This window comes from Pteropus alecto, unplaced genomic scaffold (genome assembly GCF_000325575.1).
Source record: "Pteropus alecto unplaced genomic scaffold, ASM32557v1 scaffold42, whole genome shotgun sequence".
NCBI classification, from domain to species: domain Eukaryota; kingdom Metazoa; phylum Chordata; class Mammalia; order Chiroptera; family Pteropodidae; genus Pteropus; species Pteropus alecto.
The window spans coordinates 10750175-10769022 of NW_006434825.1; the positions used below are offsets into that span (position 1 = coordinate 10750175).

General features: G+C 47.1%; 1 protein-coding gene across 2 annotated transcripts in view; it reads left to right on the forward strand.

The window, feature by feature from the left end:
- Positions 1 to 17993, forward strand: part of CDH5 (cadherin 5) — a 33946-nt gene extending 15953 nt beyond the window's left edge. For both annotated transcript variants that reach the window (XM_025045387.1, XM_015587653.2), the window contains 9 exons: positions 517 to 633; positions 1539 to 1703; positions 2401 to 2588; positions 3940 to 4187; positions 6851 to 6993; positions 8570 to 8694; positions 9051 to 9159; positions 11271 to 11516; positions 15851 to 17993. In XM_025045387.1, coding sequence (XP_024901155.1) covers positions 517 to 633; positions 1539 to 1703; positions 2401 to 2588; positions 3940 to 4187; positions 6851 to 6993; positions 8570 to 8694; positions 9051 to 9159; positions 11271 to 11516; positions 15851 to 16371 — 1862 coding nt within the window. In that variant the 3' untranslated portion in view covers positions 16372 to 17993. The remainder of the gene's footprint in view (positions 1 to 516; positions 634 to 1538; positions 1704 to 2400; positions 2589 to 3939; positions 4188 to 6850; positions 6994 to 8569; positions 8695 to 9050; positions 9160 to 11270; positions 11517 to 15850) is intronic.
- Positions 17994 to 18848: the final 855 nt, after the last annotated feature.

The window sequence follows — 18848 nt, forward strand, 5'->3', positions numbered from 1 at the left end:
AGGACTAGAGCCCTCACCCCACGGTGTGTCACCAGGCTGGACCCCAGGCTTCCAGAGGTTACTCTTCCTTCCTCAGTTCTACCCTCAGTCTCTAGGAGGTGCCAGCAAAGGGTTCCCTTCCTCGCCCCTCAGTCCAGGGTCCCTGGCCAAGACTCTGGGACCAGGTACGAGGCTCCTTGGAGCGTACCTTCTCATTCCCTTGTTTTTGCCCTTCCAGGAGAGGAAAGAAGAAGCCCCTCACCCTCCTCGGTTTCTCCGCATGACCCAACTACTCACCCCTCTCTCATTTCCCCAATAAATGAAAACGGCCTGTTCTCTCTGCCTGCTTCAAGGCTGACCAGGCTGAGCCTCCTCCCCTGCCAACACTTTGCCCTCATGCAAGGCTCCTCAGAAAACAGAACAGGACCTGGGGGAGGTGGATTCAGGGAACAGCCTGAGCCCCATCTTCCCTCATCTGGAAGTGGGGTGAGGGACCAACAGTCACAAGGCAGCAACCCCTGGATTCTCTCTCTGCAGAGACCTCAGTCATCCATCTGACGGCAGTGGATGCAGATGACCCCACTGTGGCAGACCACGCCTCTGTCATGTACCACGTCCTGAGAGGAGATGAACATTTTGCCATCGATAATTCTGGTCTGTGTGATTAACCTTTCTGGGCAGGCCGAGGGATGGGGTGGGTATCCCAGGCACAGGTGCTGAGGGAAGTCCAGCTGGACCGTTATCACTGACCACTGAACCACACTGTCCCATGGAGACGGTCAGTCTCACACAGTAAGACAAGGTGGCTGGTGAGGGCAGAAGGAAGCAGACATGTGCTCACAACTTAGATTTCAGTCCAGGAAATGAAATCAGGACCCAAGCAGTGATGCAAGAGGCAAAAGTAGGTGCTGGTTAGCAGCTCTGGGGATGGATTCAGACAGATCTGGTTTCCAAAGCCAGCTCTGCCACTCACCCTCTCTAAGACCTCAGGCAAGTCAACTAACCTTTGTAAGCCTTAGTTCCCTCATCCAAAAGTGGGAACATTTATATTCACCCTGCATGGTAGCGATGAAGTTTGAATTAGAAAATGTATGGAGAGCGCATGGCACATAGTAATTGTCTATTCAGCGTGACTTTAAAAACTGTGAGGACTGTCTTGGGAGCAAAACAGAAGTCCAACTGGCCAGACTTGGGGCACACTGTTCTTCAAAGGGCTGGCAAATTCACAACACAGACACTACCACACCCTGCGAGGCACCAAGGCAGCTCACTAATCCATCACAGCACCCTTTCCTCTCTGAGCCCGAAGGTGGCCTCAGGCTCTTTATGGACACTATGCTCCAGGTACTAGGGCCAATATTGAACCAAACTGTTTGGGCGGCTTTGGCCTCTCAGTGCAGGGCACGGAGGCAGCGGGCGCTGACCCGTTCTCAGCCCTGGCTGGACGGCAGAATCACCTGGGGAGGTTTTGAGTCAGATGCTCTCTGGGGAGAGCCAGGCATTGGTATTTTCTACACGCTCTCCAGGTAACATGGCTCCTGTTGGGATACTTTTTGTAGGGCTCATTTTCACAACGACCAAAAACTTGGACCGAGAGGTGCAGGCCAGGTATGAGATCGTGGTGGAAGCACGAGATGCCCAGGGCCTCCGGGGGGAATCCAGCACAGCCACCGTGCTGGTCACTCTGCAGGACATCAACGACAACTTCCCCATCTTCACTCAGAGTGAGTCCCTCCCCTAGGGCCTTGGGGAGGGTGAGACTTGGGATGCTCCAGACTCAGTGACCTGGGGACTCGTAGAGGGGAGCCCAGAGTCCCTCTACTTCTCCCCCAATCCCAGGGTGGGCCTAAGGCCCAGGGAAGTCATTTTTGTGCAGGGAGGGGCCCTGTTCCCCATCCCTGCCCACATTCCCAAGGCTGTCCCACTGCCTACTGTCACAGGGCCCTGACCCCACCCACAGACTGATAATCCCCTTCAAAGAAAAAGTCTCACGAGAGCTTTTCACATGTCCTGGGCGGAAGTCAGATATGGCTGATGACTTGCACCCTCCAATGCTGAGGCATAATTCAAAGGCTCAGCTCCCCAAAGGACAGGCCAGTTTTCCTGAAGAGGCCTGACTGTGTATGGCACAGGCTCCTTGAAGGCAGTACTTGTCTCTCTTGTCAAATGATAGGTCCCTTAACAAAGTGCCTGGCATAGGGTAGGTGCTCAATAACTACTTGTTAGATGGATGGAGGGATGGAAGGACCGATAGAGCAGAACCTCTTTGCCTTGGGATCCAAAATTCCAGTGGCATTATTATTGCTATTATTATTTCATCCTGTCCCTTTCCCGTATCAGATGTATTAGGAAAGTAAGAGGGACACTCACCTTGTCTATCTTATTAACCCAATGCCCTTTGGGACATCCTATTTGCATCAGCCAAGTACACATTTGTGGTACCCGAAGACATCCGTGTGGGCAGCCCCCTGGGCTCTCTGTTTGTTGAGGACCCAGATGAGCCCCAGAACCGGATGACCAAGTACAGCATCGTGCAGGGCGAGTACAGGGACACCTTCACCATCGAGACAGACCCCACGCGCAATGAGGGCATCATCAAGCCCATGAAGGTGGGTAGGATTGGGGCAATGACCTCAGATGTGGGGTTGGGGGCTCCCAGCATCCCCAGGACTTGCCCAGGGGCTGCTCCCATGTCAGAGGCCATCAGAGGTGCATGCCTGGGTCAGCTCAGAGCTGGGCATGTGCTCATGGAGACTGTGACCCCGGAGCTGGGACAGGGGAGCCAGGGGGGAAGAGTCGGTGCCTTCGGCTGGGTTACTCCCAAAGCAGATCTTGAGGCAAGGATTTAGATGCAAACAGTTTATTTGAGAGGGGATCCCAGGAAGCCCCAGGAGCAGTGACACGTAAAAAAGAGGAAGCTAATACCGGGCTCCTTGGTGAGGAGGTTTTCACCGTGGGCAATGAAGGCCCAGCCCCAGTCAGGGCATCTAGAAAGAGCTGCCTCAGAGTTGCAGCGCGGGGGGAGCTGTGGGGTGGACTGAGGGCTGCTCCTGGCAGCATCCATCCTGCCCTGGGCACCAGCCACTAGCGTCCTGGTAGAGTTACAGGTGCTTGTGGCAGAAAGCCATTAGCACATAAGGCGACAGTGAGTGCTGTGGGGATGTGGGTGGACACTGGCAGTGGCTGAGTCAGACCAAGTGAATCTGGAAGAGGATGGAAGGTCCTGCCAGGAGCACAAAATGCCTCCAGAATGGCCACACAGAGGGGTCCAGGGCCAGGGACAACCCACCTCCAATGGGACACTCCAAACCCCTCTGCCCATGCCAGACCTCCAGCTGACTCCTGGGTCTGTCTCTGGCCCAGCCTTGCGCTGGGGACGGGAAACACCCAGGAGAGTCAGACAGCCTCCATGGTACCAAAACTGTCAGCAAGCAGGGAAGGCATGCAAAGAAAAAAAAGGTATATGGGTGTAAATGCTATAGCAACCCATGCGCGGACAACTTCCTGTGTCGGGAAGGACAGGGACGGGTTCTGAGAGAACATCTGATACTTTCAGATCGGCTTCTTGAGGGCTAAGTAGGAGTGTACTAAGTGGGCAAGGACAGAAGCAAAGAAAAGGCTCATCCTTAAGGAGCTGCGACTAGAACTGCTAGTCGTTGATCCCCTTCAGAGCAGAAATGGGGTTGATCGCTGTGTGTCCCCAGTATTTGGATCAGAGCCGGGTACAGAGCGAGGCTTGTAGGTACAGCATAAGGCAGCTGAGATGCAATGGGGTGCAGGTGAAGACAGCCAGGCCCAGCCACTCTCTTAATGACCTTGAAAATATCACTCCTCCAGGCCTCAGGCCCCTTATCTGTAAAATGGGTATCATTCCAATACTACCTCACAGAGTTGCTGTGAAGGTCGTGTGCCATGTGCTTGGCTCAGAGCAGGTGTCCACCATACTTTTCCCTCACACAGCCCCTGGACTTTGAACGCATCCAGCAATACAGCTTCACCATTGAGGCCACGGACCCCACCATCAACCTCCGCTACCCGAGCGCCACCACCAGAAACAGGGCCCGTGTCATCATCAACATCCTCGATGTGGATGAGCCCCCAGTCTTCCAGCAGCCCTTCTACCACTTCCAACTGCAGGAGAACCTAAAGAAACCTCTGATTGGCTCAGTGTCGGCCGTGGACCCCGACGCTGCTCAGCGGACCATTGGGTAAGGCGGGTGTGAGCATGGTGATCCTGATAATCCCGGCACTGAGGTTCTTCCACCTGCTGGACTGAGACCAGGGCTCAAAAGGGAAACTCAGTTCTCCCCACGTGCATGTGTTCATTTCACACAAAGAAACAACACAGAGATTGATAAGCGGCGGTAACCCCCGCTCCCAGGTAACTCATGTTCATCAAACCCAAGTTTGATGCGGTCCAATCATGCCTTTCTTCATGACCACACAAACATCTAAATACATTTATGGTGGATCTATTGCTGGTTTGGTTTTGCTTTTGTTTTTAAAATGTTTTATGTCATACCATGCCCATTTCAACACTACTAGTTCTTCTATGTCAACTACACTCCACTCCTCTACTCTCTGAGACAAAAGATATAGTTCTAACTCATACTTTCTAGAGCCACATAACATTTATAGTAAGTATGAACTTAATCTAACCTCATTTTATTCCTGAAGATAGCCAATTGTGCCAACACTGTTTATTAAATGGTCATCATTTTCCCATCTTTGTTAGATACTAAGTTCCTGAATATATACCCAAATATATTTCTGAATCCCTTATTCTATCTACTGTTCTGTGGCTAATATGTTCTGTTTTATTGTAGCAGCTTCATACTAAAACTTAGCATATATAAGGCAAGCCCCTCCCTCGCTGTTTTTTTTACTTTACATAATTTTTATGCACTCTCAAACATTCTTTCATATGAATTTTAAAATTCTTTATTCAGTTTTTTTTTTTTAACATTAGAATTCTAATGAGAATTGTATTTACACATCAATTTTGGAAGAGTTAATGTTTCTATGTTATCAGGTCTTATTACCGACAAAATATGTCCCTCCATTCTGGCCATATAACTTTTGTGGCTACTGTTTTCATGGACATTTTATTCTAAATAGGCTGTAATAATCATTTTTATTTCCTCATTGATACAAAGGTTTATTTAAAAGATGGATTTCTTTTCTTTCATTTACAAGTGTTGGATATTTTGTATTTTTGCTTTTACTTGTTATGTGATGGAACACATTTGTATTTGTGTTCATTTACTTCCTAAAATTTCAAAGCTTTTGCTTTATGTATTTTAATGTTTCGATTTCATTAACAAAGATTTATAACCATTTTACCCTCATTACAGCTTGTAACTTTTATCCTTATGAAAATACCCAATTTGTTCTGCTTAAACGTTTTGCCTTCAGTTCCCCATGGCCTGATGTTGTCACTCCCATTTTCATGTTACCCATGTTGCCTGATAAAAATTTTCCAACCTTTACTTTTAACTTTTCTAGGTCATTTGGCTTAAAGTTGTCTATTGAAAATAGAATGTAGTTGGCTTTGCTTTTAAATCTAAACTGAGATGCTTCGTGTTTAACCTATTTACATTTTTCATCATAAATGATATATTTTATTTTACTTCTTTTATCTTGTTTTACATTTCCCATTTCTCAAACAATGTTTTTTTTCTTTTCTCACCATCTATTTTTTTTCATTTTTTTCTTCTAGATATTTGGATGGAGTACATTCATTTTTACTTTTACCAATGAGATTTACTTTCATCTTTAAAATTACAAACATTTTCCTGGACCTGTATTTTCTAGCTAAAAATACCACACACACGCACACACGCACACACGCGCGCGCGCGCCACTGCTTTCCTATGTATATTAAATAAATCAATATTTTCATTTTAATTCCTCTTAAATCAAGTTTTTACTTTATACTGAGACATTTCCTAGATGTTTTTGAAAATTTTTTCAGGACCCATCTTTGTGGGTGACACACTTTCTGATTTCTTGCATATTTACAAATACCTTTGCTCTTTTGCTTTCTTACATTAATAACACTTAGATGTGCTTATATAATCCTCAGGTTACAGAAACTTCCCTCCAAAAATACTATCAATGTGTTCTAGCATTTAATTTTGTGGGGAATTTATGGGGTGAGTCTGACTTCTCTTTATAAAAATGCTTTTTTTTCTGTTTAGATTCTTTTTAGTTTCTTTATATAGTCTTAAAATTCAAAAATGTCATCAGGATATATCTAAATACTGATCTCTTTTTAAAATTATGCCTAAAATCAGTGAGCTCTTTTATTCTGTGGATGGGCCTTTCTTCAGATCAGGACAGTTTTCTTTTATTACACTTTTTATTATTTCTTCTGTTCTATTTGTCCTGGAATTTTCTTAAGTAGTAGTAAGTATATATTTGACATACGTTACAATTATATCTTTTCTTTTCTCCATCTCATTGTTCTTGATTTCTGGAAGAAACTTTCAAATTTTTAATTCACAAATTTAATTTTATTTCACTCACTTCTTATCTATTCCAGCTCCTTTTTTATTTCTTCCTGGCTCATGCCCAACTATCTTTTCATTAATCACAAAAACCAATCCCAGCCGTGGTACAGTTGATTATAGTGCCACCTGCCTCACTCCTGAAAGTGTTATTGATAGAACCTCAGGCCCACCCTCAGTCCAGTGATGGCAACATTGCTAAAATAGAAGGGATTATCTTGCTACTCTGAATCCCTCTGGGTGGTAGTGTGAAAAGGATGAAGGATGCAAAGGACAGATCCTGAAGGACCTCACCTTTCATGCTGGGAGTCTGAACTTGGCAAAGGACAGTGGAAAGCCATAAATCTCTCTCCTCTCGACAGATACTCCATTCGCAGGACCAGTGACAAGGGCCAGTTCTTCCAAGTAACCAAGCAAGGGAACATTTACAATGAGAAAGAACTGGACAGAGAACTCTACCCCTGGTATAACCTGACTGTGGAGGCCAAAGAACTGGATTCTAATGGTGAGTGGCTCCATCTGCCAGGGGACTGGGCTTTTCTCCCTTCCCTCATTCTTTCAAAATTGGCATAATCTGTCATTGTGAGTCTAGAGATATTATAAGCTCCGGCTGAAGCACCACTTAGCTGGGATGCTGTAGAGCCTCTATCCTCAAGTGTGGATGGACCAGCAGCAACCATATCCCCTGAGACCTTGTTAGAAGGGCAGAATACTGGGTTCTGGCCCCATACTGAATCAGAATTCCATGCATATTACAGTTTAAGAAGCATCGTTAACAAATAGGCTGCCAGATGTCCCTGTGATAAGAATCACCTAGGGAACTTCTTAACATAGAGCTTCTCAGACCCATTCCCAGAGGTTCTGGTCCAGTGAGCCAGAAATAGGGCCAAGAAAACTGTATTGAAGAAGGGCTACATGATCCTTATTATTGTGGACACTTGGAAAAGGCTGCTTTGGGGACTGTTTATGTTGCAGTTAGTGGACTGAATTCAAAATGTACAGCAGCTTCAAACTCCAAGATTGTCAGGCTCTTCATAAATTAGTGTAACTTGTGCCAGAGGGAAAGGCAAGTATTGGAGTTTTACACCCTTTGCCTACATGAGAAAATCACAACTGCCCTCCAGGGGAGAGATTAACAGTCCCACCTTACCCAGGAGACCCCACCGGCCCAGAGACAGAGCGACCTGGCCAAGGCCCCGCAGCACCACCCTAGAGGGCCCCTGCCTCCTACTGGGTGTCCCCAAACTCCCATGTCTCCCAACATGGCAGCCAGGCCAACTTCAATGGACTCCTCTAAGTATTTTCCAGATCAATCTTTGCCCTTTTCTTTCCCATCTAATATCATTCACACAGTTTTTAAATTTTAAAAGTAATAATTTGTTACTCATTTTAAAATATGGAAAATACAGAAAAAAAGAAAATTATCCCCCCCCATAATCCCACCATACTGTTAGTACTTTAGTGTATCTTCCCTACCTTTTTTCCATATATACTTTTATACAAGTTTATAATATTTGTATAAAATCATATCCTGAATTTTTACTTAAATTTATTCCAGAACCATTTTCTCATGGTACTAAAACATACTAAAAAAAAAATCTTAAAATTGTTTAATTACATTTTTAAATGTAATTTACGTAGACATTATAAATGGCCACATATTCCCTTCTTTTAAAGTGACATAACATATTAACCCAGTCTCACTTAGGCGGTTTGCTTTTTAAATTATTTTGTAATTAATTTATTTAATAAATCATATCTATTTCAATTAAGTCAAATAATTATATCATTAATTTAATAATTTACTTAAATTGCTTAATCCAATTAATTTAATTAGAATTTTTTTTTTAATTCACTTAGGTTGTTCACCTTTTTATTCTTACAAATACTTCTTTAGTAAGTTTGACTCTCTTCTACTCCTTTCATCCAGAACAGCATCCCTGGCCTCTCTTCTAGAGGTCCATAACCCCCTCTTCCTGCAAAATAGGTACCCTTCCAGGGTTCCCCATCCACACACCTTCTACCCCCCAGGGCTGGCATCAGCTGAGCCCACTGTGGTGACAAGTCCTTTACTCCTGCAGGGAATCCCACAGGCAAAGAATCCATTGTGCAGGTGCACGTCGAAATTCTGGATGAGAATGACAATGCCCCAGAGTTTGCCCAGCCCTACAATCCCAAAGTGTGTGAGAATGCTGCCCAGGGCAAGGTGAGTCTGGCTCAGGTGGGAGGGCAAGGCAGCACCCATCTGGCACAGGCTGTGGGACACCACCTCCCATCCGTCACCTGGCATTTCACTGAGCCTAATGTAACTTGCACAACAACCTTGAGGAAAGGTGACCTTATTCCCACTTTATAGACAGAGAAACTGAGGCTCAAAGAAAATATATGTAGAACAGATTGCCAGGGAAGGGGCTGGTACAAAGAGTGGCTTTGTGGAGATTATCTAGGTTAGCATTGCAGGTGAGTGGCAGCCACGGTTAGGTCTAAACCCAAAATCTCCATCACTGAACCCCAGACCATCCCAATACCACAACTGACCATCCTCCATCTTCCACACTCCAGCTGGTCGTACAAATCTCGGCAACAGACAAGGACATAACACCAAGAAACGTGAAGTTCAAATTCTCCCTGAGCACTGAAGACAGCAACTTCACCCTCATGGATAATCACGGTGCGCATCAAAGCAGTCAGCCTGGTTCCAAGCCGGGTCGGGGAGGGGGTTATGTGAGTCTTGAAACACCGGGGTCAAGGACCAAGTCAATGAATTGGGGCAGGCCCTCACTGGGCTTTTCGCGTTACAGAATATTTTGTACAACTCCCGCCACATGATCTTATTGGTCTGCAGAGGTCAGAGCCAATCTGGCCAAACTGCCAAGTGCATATGGTCTGCCATTCCCCATAAGACGCTAAGTCAGCAAGGCACACGGAATAGATATGGGGTGCAGACTGTCAGCTCCGTTCACGAACTAGCCAAGGAATTCCTTTCCACCTGAGATCTCTGTGCTCAACACAACTACAAATCGCTCCGTGGCACGGAACTTTGAGGTTACTCCCAAAGAGTCAAAACCAGAAATGTGAAATCTGAAATGCCGATGATACAGAAAACTTTGTCTTAATTCAGTGATAACAACAACTTACCACCAGGTGGCCCAGGACAGGATCTGGTCTGCCGGTCTCAGCCCAGTCCTGTGATGTCAGTAGTGGCGAATCAGAGCTTCCGATGAGTACGTGCTTAGGACAGTGATGATGTTGAGCTGATTAAATTCCAGCCAACGGGCTCAAAGACAGGCTTTCATGGCTTCAGCAACTTCCTCAAGAAAATAGAAAAAAAAAAAGGCCCCTTCAGTCAGTCTAAAGAGAGCAATCGTTCAGCCAGCACGGGGTAGAATCCCTGCCCATCCCCGGCCAGCAAAACTGTGATTGAGGAGGGTCCCTGTATAGAGACAGCCATTGCCACGGTTGAGGAAAGTCAGCGAGTTGGGGCAAGGTGGCCGTGATGTGTTGACAGTCAGTGACAGACCATTCAACATTCAGCTGTCGTTAGCAGTAAGCAACGTGGCAAAAAAATACCTGCAACCAAATCCCCAAGGTGCATCTCAATCCCACCTCAGAGAGGGTCCGCGAAGGGGTGGAAAGCTTAAGTGCCACCCCAAAGACATCCCATGTGTGACCAGGAGGCACACCTGTTGGTCTCAATTCACTTATAATAGGAATGTCCTGTTACAGTATTAAATGAGTATAATGAGAAATTTCAATTCTCCCATAAAGCGTCAATGACCATATCGGTTATTCTCAATTATAATAGACATGGCTACTTAATAATGAAATGCCACTGCCTTACATCTGAAATCTAAAAGATGACCACCTTTGCTCTTGGCTGGCTTCCTGAGTGGGCAGACCCTGCTGGTTGGTCAAACCCGCCCCTTCCAAATCCTGGAACGGGGCGTTCCTGGACTTTCCCCTGACCATCAGCACCACAACCTCCTAGGGAGCCTACAAAAGACAGAGTATCTGGCCTCTGCCCAAAGCCACTGAGTCAGAAATGGGGAGGAAGGGAGAGAGGAAGCGAGAATTTGCGGGAGGCGGGGGAGAGGAAGGGGAGTCTGAAAATCAACAGGTTTTACAAGTTTCCTGGGGAATTCTCTTGTATATGAAAGCACTGATCGGAGCTGAGGGGGAGAGCCAATATTTGGGCCAAAGCACAGTCCCAATTCCAGCCTGCCCAGGAAATCCTCAATTACTCAATTACATATGTAATGATTCCCTCGGTGCCCCTGGAACATAAGCAGTGTTTTCACTTTCTAACCAATTTGCAGGGATAACAAAAAGAGCCTCAGAAGTTAGCCCAATGCTAAAAGACTTTTTAAAACTTCATTTTTCCCCTGTTCACTTGTCAAAGTTTGAAACAATACACTCATTAATCGAGCTGAAAGACAGTCACCTATTATTGAAGTGGGGTTAGGGAGGAAGAAGGGGTCAGCATATCAGTTGCCCACAAAAAAAAAAAGAAAGCAAGGATTTTACATTCTGGCCAAGCCATTCTTAGAGGCTAAGTCAAAGGAGCTGCCCAAAATACCCCCTCTCTCTGGAGGAACAGACCTGCACTCAAATTGCTGAAACATGAGGCAGAGGATGCAAAAGGCGCGGAAGCAGCCCAGGCAACACACAGGCTGGTGCAGTCGGGGAGGGCTCCCTAGAGGAGGCAGGCCACAGTGTCACTGTGGACAAGGGGACTGGCACTCCAGGCAGCAGAGCCTAACTCTTCATCCTTGTCGTTTCCAGATAACACAGCCAACATCACAGTCAAGTACGGGCAGTTTGATCGGGAACGAACCAAGGTCCACTACCTGCCTGTGCTCATCTCAGACAATGGGAGGCCAAGCCTCACAGGCACCGGCACATTGGCTGTGACAGTGTGCAAGTGCAATGAGCGTGGCGAGTTCACCTTCTGTGAGGAGCTGGCCCCCCAGGTGGGCTTCAGCATCCAGGCGCTGGTAGCCATCTTCCTCTCTATCCTCACCATCGCAGGTCAGTGCCCAGGAGGGCAGAGGGGGACAGTGAGGGAACTGTGCCAGAGGAGGAAGAGGCCAGGGATCCATGCCCAACCCTGGGTCAGTACCCCACCCTGGGCCCTTGGGTTTCATAGTGAGACTTCCCTGGGTGCCTAAGGGTTGGGGGTGAATGAGGCGGGAGGAAGGAGTGGGGCTCGATGGCCCTCTCCCATTGTCATATAAAATACTTTATATATGACATTCATTCATTCACCTTTTATATTTTGAGCACTTGTATGCCAGCACTGTTCTAGGCATTTATTTACATAAATCCTATTTTTCAAACAGAGGATACAGTTTCTCTTTTGGAAAGAAATGAAAAGTTTCAAAACTTGTAGTTTAGCTTATCTCCAGGGGCTTTCTTTCCTTTTATAGGAATCCTCCAGCTTTGATTTTTTTTTTTCCTTGTCTCGGCCTCCAAAATTTCTTTTTCTTTTTTTATTTTAATTAGTTTCAAGTATACAGTACATTGGTTAGACATCTATATAATTTGTAAAATGGTCCCCCCAATTGCTCCCTCCCTCCCCTGACCCTCACCTAGCGAATGTATTCTATTTGGATTCCCTGTGCCGTGCTCCCCATCCCCGTGTCCATCCATCAGCTACTAATTTGTACTTCTTTAACCCTTCACCCCATTCTCCCAGTCCCCCAAACTCCCCTCCCCTCTATCACCAAATTGTCCACTATATTTGTGAGTCTGTTTTTGATTAGTTTGTTCTTTTTATTCCTTAGATTCCGCATATAAGTGAAATCGTATAGTGTTTATCTTTCTCTGACTTAAATACCTTCTACATCCATCAAAGCAATATGTTTTTCCATTCCCTTCCTTTTAGTCTGTCTTTTAATCTGAAGTGAGTCTCTTATAGGCAACATGTAGGGATCTTGTTTTCCTTTCCATTCATCCACTTTTAGTTGGAGCACTTAATTCTTTTCTATTTGAGGTACTTATTGATAGGAATGTAGTTGTTACCATTCTTTATTCCTGTTTTTGATACATGTTTTTTCTTCTTAAAGAAGTCCCTCCAACATTTCCTGTAACACAGGCTTGGTGGTGATAAATTCCTTCAGCTTATTTTTGTCTGGAAAGCTCTTGATCTGTCCTTCAACTCTAAATGATAGCTTTGCTGGATAAATTATTCTTGGTTGTAGATCCTGGGTCTTCATCCTGTGGAATATTTTTTGCCAAGCCCTTCTGTCCTGCATAGTTTCTTTTGAGAAATCAGCTGCCAGTCTTATGGGTTTTCCCTTATAAATAACTGTTTTTCTCTTGCTGTTTTTAATATCCATTCTTTGTATTTAACCTCTGGCATTTCAATTATGATGTGTCTTGGTGTGGGCCTCTTTGGATCCTTAGTTTTTGGAATTCTCTGAGCTTCCAGGGGTTTTATGTCCATTTCCTTCCCAAGTTCAAGAAGTTTTCCATCATTATTTCTTCAAACGGCTGTTCAACATCTTGATTTTCTTCAGTTATGCTGATCAGACAGATATCTGGACCCTTATTAGTGTCCCATATGCTCCTTAAATTATTTTTATAGTCTTGGCATCTTATCGCTTGCCATTCTGATTGACTGTCCTTGGCTTTCCCATCCTCTAGATAGGGCATTTGATCCTTTTCTTTATGCACTTTGTTTATTCCATTTAATATACTTCTCAGATAATGTATTCTTCATTTCAGACTAGTTCCTTTTTATAATTTCCATTTCCACTTTTATGTTTTTTCTCTTTGTTGAAGTTCTCACTGAATTTAACCAAAAGTTCATCGAGTATCTTTATAACCAGTGTTTTGAACTCTGCATCTGTTAGATTCCTTGACTCCATTATATCTGGGTCTCTGTTCTGTTCTCTCATATGGTTTTTGCTTCTTTGTCTTCCCATTTTGGCTGCCTTTCCGTGTCTGTTTCTATGTACTAATAAGCAAAGCTCCTAAGTCTCCCGGTCTTATTAATGTGGTTTTGTGAAGCAGGTGTCCAGTGGCACAGTCCTGAGAGGGGTTCAGCTACAGGCCAAATTTAGCTCAAGCCTCTGCCCCTCCAGGGCCACCTGTTAAGAATTAGCAAGCAATCCACAGATGCTTATAGTTGCCTCAAAAGGCCACGCTAGAAACCAAGGCCAGTTGCCTCCAGTGTGAGTCTAGGCGCTGCTCGGCAAGGAGCACCTGACTCGCTGAGGATACACCCAGATGCGGCTTTGGGTGGTGCCACGAGTTGGGGGAGGTGGGGTTTCAGGGAATCCTCTGGGCAGAGTGACCTTTGTTATCCAGTCTGATGACCTCACGGCAATGGCGGAGCTGTGTCCATGCACTGGGAGAGGGGAGGGCTCAGCAAGGAACAATGGATACCACTGGCACTTCTTTACAGAGCGAGTCTCACCTAGGCCCTCACTCTGACAATGTCTCCCTGTAAGTCCCTGGTGCCCCCTGTGCACAGCCGAATCAATACTGGTGCTCAGAGCGAGCAGGTCTGTCACCGTGAAAATCCACTCACAGACGCGGCCCCTTTAAGAGGTGTCTGCCGTTGCCGCTGCCACAGCCTCTGTCTCACTCAGCTGCTCAAGACCGGGCCGCCCCGTGTCCTCACCCCGTCCTACCTTCTGCCATCGCAGGGTGATTTCTTAGATTTCTCCCTAGTTGTATGGCTTGTTCATCTAGATCCAGGTGATATTTCCTTGCTGCTACTCCTTGTTTCCGTCACAACTTTGATTTGGTCGCCAGAGGGATGAACAGAGCCTCTATCATCTAAGCCATTTTGGTTCAGTTCACGGGGCCTCCAAAATTTTAGGAGCATTTAGGCCTTGCCTTAATTTGGGTTCCCAGGAAGAAGACTCTGGGACAAGGATTGGGGTGCAAGTGGTTTACTTGGGAGGTGCTCCCAGGAAGCCCCAGAAGGAAGAGGGGTATGAGATAAAAAAACAAAGCAGCCGAAGAAGGACACATTGTCACCTAAGTTACCACTGTGGATCACTGGAGCTTCCTCCCCCTGGGGACAGGGAGGCAGTGTGGCCCTCACAGCTGGTGTCTATCCATCAAGTCCCACCCGCTGATGGTTTGGGGCTCCTCTCAGAGGCATAAAGTCTCCCACACTTTACTTGCCATGAGATGGCGCAGGGCTGGTCCTCCAGTGGACACCCTCAGATGGTTGCAGATCGCCCTATGCACAACCACAGGAACCGAGGAGATGGCTAGGACCCACATTGTCTGCTCCAGGCCTTTCCTGACAGTAGCTCCCCAAGAGGCCCCCTGAGTTCACCCCCATTCTGGAAGGCTTCTCTGCCAGAAAGTCCAGACCCAGATTCCTCTTTTAATAATAATTAATAATAATGATAATGGCCTCACCATCACACATAGAATTGCACTAACCTTATAACCACCTGACCAAATATAAACAGAGAAGTCTTCATTTCATTTTACAGACAGGAAACTAGCTGATTCTCAAAAAGGGCATCCCAATTTTACTTACGTATGTAACAGTTTGTTAAATAGTTCAAGCCCAGAGAGCCTAGGGGGATGATCTGAAGTTAATTTGAGGAGCTCTCTGCACCACGCAGTCCACCCCTCAGGGGCTGGTCACCCTCACACATCCACACTCCCGAGCTTTCAGCAGAATCACATCGATGCTGCTGCCAACCACGGTACTCCGGGCAAGTCAGTCAGCCTCTCTGAGCTCAGCCTGCTTAACTGTCCAATGGGATAATAATACCCACCTTGAGAGAGAGAACATAAAAATGTGCCAGTATCATGCCCGCATGTATACAGTTGGCGCTCAAGAGTGACTGCTGCTAGTGTAATAAGTGCCATGTCTGCCGGCACCACCTTTGTGCATTATCATGATCAGAGCTGTCAACAAAGCAATGGATCAGAATTTTTGCACTCCAAATTCCAACTCCATTCCTTTCCCCATTTCTGCCCCCACCTCTGGCCTCCTGGCCTTTGGACATGACAGAGAAGGATTTGCCACAGTGGAGTGAGGAGGGAGGAAATGAGGGTGCAGGTAGATGGGGGTTGAGGCTGGCAGAAGAGAATGAACTTGAGAGAGGCCCACTCTGTATCTTTCCTCCCAACCCTACCAGTTGCCCTAACGTCCAGTCAGGATCACAGGGGGGCAGGGCAGATACCATGGAGGTGGGGGATGGGGGACCCACCAGAGTTCTGGACCAAACCAAAACTTCTGGGCTGGCAAGGATGTCACAAGGAAGCTGGGCTGGTCCAGGAATTCCCAGGGATGAGGAAAGAAAGCAGGTGACCCCCAAAGGGTTGGGGCCACCCATAAAGCTGCACCTGGTCTAACTCGCTCCGCATGCCTTGCTCACTCCCAGTGATCACCCTTCTCATCTTCCTGCGGCGGCGGCTCCGGAAGCAGGCCCGCACCCACGGCAAGAACGTGCCGGAGATCCACGAGCAGCTGGTCACCTACGACGAGGAGGGCGGCGGCGAGATGGACACCACCAGCTACGACGTGTCGGTGCTCAACTCGGTGCGCCACGGCGGGGGCAAGAAACCACGGCCAGGGCTGGACGCACGGCCGTCGGTGTACGCGCAGGTGCAGAAGCCTCTGCGGCGCACGCCCCCTAGCGCACGCGGGGGCCCAGGGGACATGGCTACTGTGATCGAGGTGAAGAAGGACGAGGCAGACCACGACGGCGGCGGCCCGCCCTATGACACGCTGCACATCTACGGCTACGAGGGCTCTGAGTCCATTGCAGAGTCCCTCAGCTCTCTGGGCACCGACTCCTCCGACTCAGACGTCGATTATGACTTCCTCAACGACTGGGGGCCCAGGTTCAAGATGCTGGCAGAGCTCTATGGCTCAGACCCCAGAGAGCAGCTGATGTATTAAGGGGGCCACAAGCACCTGGGCCTGGAGACCCAAACCATTGCAGCTTCAGCCAGTCGGACACCAGGACCTGAGGCCTCGAATTATAGCACTGAAACCCCAGCCCAGCAGCCTTTCTTTATGGGTCTCAGAGACCTCACCACCTTGGGTAGCAAACTCCAGGTCCCTGAAGTGTCCAGGAACCTATTCAGTGATGGCTACCTCCGAAAGGCTGGAAAATCCCAGCTAGTGTTCTGCCTGGGCTTGGATGTCCACATAACCCTGTCACCAGGTACCACAATCCAACTCAGACTTTCTCTGGCTCCTCAAAGCAGCTTATGGTCAGCTTCCAGGGAGAGGTCTTCCCTTGAGGTCCCGGGTGAGGCTGGTGAGTCCTGGGGGCCTGTCTACCTGGAGGCAAAGGGCAGGACAGCATGATCTGTGGCTGACACTCCCTGCTGCTCAGTCCCAAAGGAGACTGGGACTGTCCATCACGCCCACCCTGCTTCGACTTCCTCACATCCTCCCAAGTCCCCCACCACTCCTGGGCCCCTCCCCCGGCCTGTCAAGAGGGAGGAAGGGGCCCTTGGCAGCTCCCAACTTTGGGTCCTGGGGTGACCTCACTTGCCTGCCACACCAATAACTGTGCTGTACTGAGCGTTGAAAATTCAACCAAAATCAGGGAAATGGCTTGCCTAACTTTGAAGCAACTGTGAATTCATCCTGAAGGGACAGTGGAGACCAAGTGTGACAGATCATAGGGTGAGAGCCACTTCCACACCCACACCCTCTGGAGAAGGCCTGGAGTAGCTGTGACCCCAGTTTGGACTCATTGACACCCCTCTAGTTTCGCCTGAGAAGTGGGAACACACGTTTCCAGAGCAGGACACCTCTCCCCATCTCTGCCTTGCCTGGTCGCTCATTCACGCTCTCTCTTTTCTTTCTCTCTCTCTCTTCTCCTTATCTCTTGACTTAGAGGCACCCACAGCAACTAGCAACTCTGGCCAATGTCCAAACCGAAACATGACTGCACAATGGAGCCGTGCCATTTGCCTTTACACCTCGTTGTTGCCACATCTCAGGGAACCCCAGCAGGGCCGCATCCTCGGCGCACCCTGCGAAAGGCAAGGCCCCTGCCCTGCCCCAGCCGTGTAGTCCTGTGTGCATCTCCCACTTCCGGCCACACATGGAACATTCCACTGCAAACACACCTTGGAGAAGAGGCATCACTCAACGGGAAGGGGGCGGGGAAGGGGGCGGGGAAGGGGGCAAACCCTCCAACTCACCCTTGGTCATGACTGAGGTTCCCACTTTGGGCAAGGACCCTCACACTTCAGGGGACTGTAGATAACACTGACTTGTTTTTAACGAGTAACTAGTTTTTCATAATTTTTTTTTTTTTTACTAATAATACTTACATGTTTCTAGCTCTCACAAAAATATAAGAGTTTTGCATAATCAGCAAGTTACTTTTTAGGTTAACAATTTAACAGGTTTTTTTAGTTGGATAAATGAATTCCTGTAACCGATTTCTTATCATTATAATAACTGCTCTAGAGATAATGACTATATAATGACCGCACTGGTGCATGAGACATACTGTATTTTTTTATATCGAAATAAAGAAAAATCTTGAAATGCTCCTATTTCCAGAGCAGAGAGAGCTCATGTGAAACACACACACACACACACACACACACACACACACACACACACACTTCGCTACGATCATGAGAGAAACCCAGAGAGCAAGGGGACATTTGCCATCGGAATTTCAGAGACCCTCACCACACAAGAGGGACTGCTGCACAGAATCACAGGTATCTAGTCTAGCCCCGTCTCCTCCCAGAACCCCGTACCATCACCCAGGCTCTTTACATGCCCCCCAACCCCACCCGACACACCAGACAAGGACCTCTGGCAGCTGGAGCCACAAATGAAGAATGAGGGAGGTGAGATCCATCAGCAACGATGGAGGAAATCAAACTCCAATTAGCTGGTTGGCAACGGTGATTGAGCAGCTGGCACATCACGGGGATGTATGGACCCCAACAACATTGGGATCCTAGCTGAAAAAATCTCAAAATCAAAAGCAGCAGATGCCTCCATGTCAGACTTGGGTCTTGAACTGGGGAGATTGGGGATGAAGCCCACTTATGCATGGCCCCTGCCCCCTGACCCCTGCCAGCAGGGTTTTCTAGGCAATGGGTCCTCCAGGAACAATATTTTGCAAACTGTGCTCTGCACAAACACTACTTTTTGAAGCTTTCAGAGACCAATTTGTCTCGCGATTCCAATTTACTCTAATTTCCCTTGTGATTTCTTTTTTTGATACATTGGTTATTTAGGAATGTATTAATTTCTACATTTTTGTGAATTTTCCAAATTTCCTTGTTATTGACTTCTAATTTCATTCCATTATGGTCAGAGAACAGAATTTTTAATAATTTCAATCATTGTTAATTACTTGAGACTTGTTTTATGCCCTAGGATATGTTTTA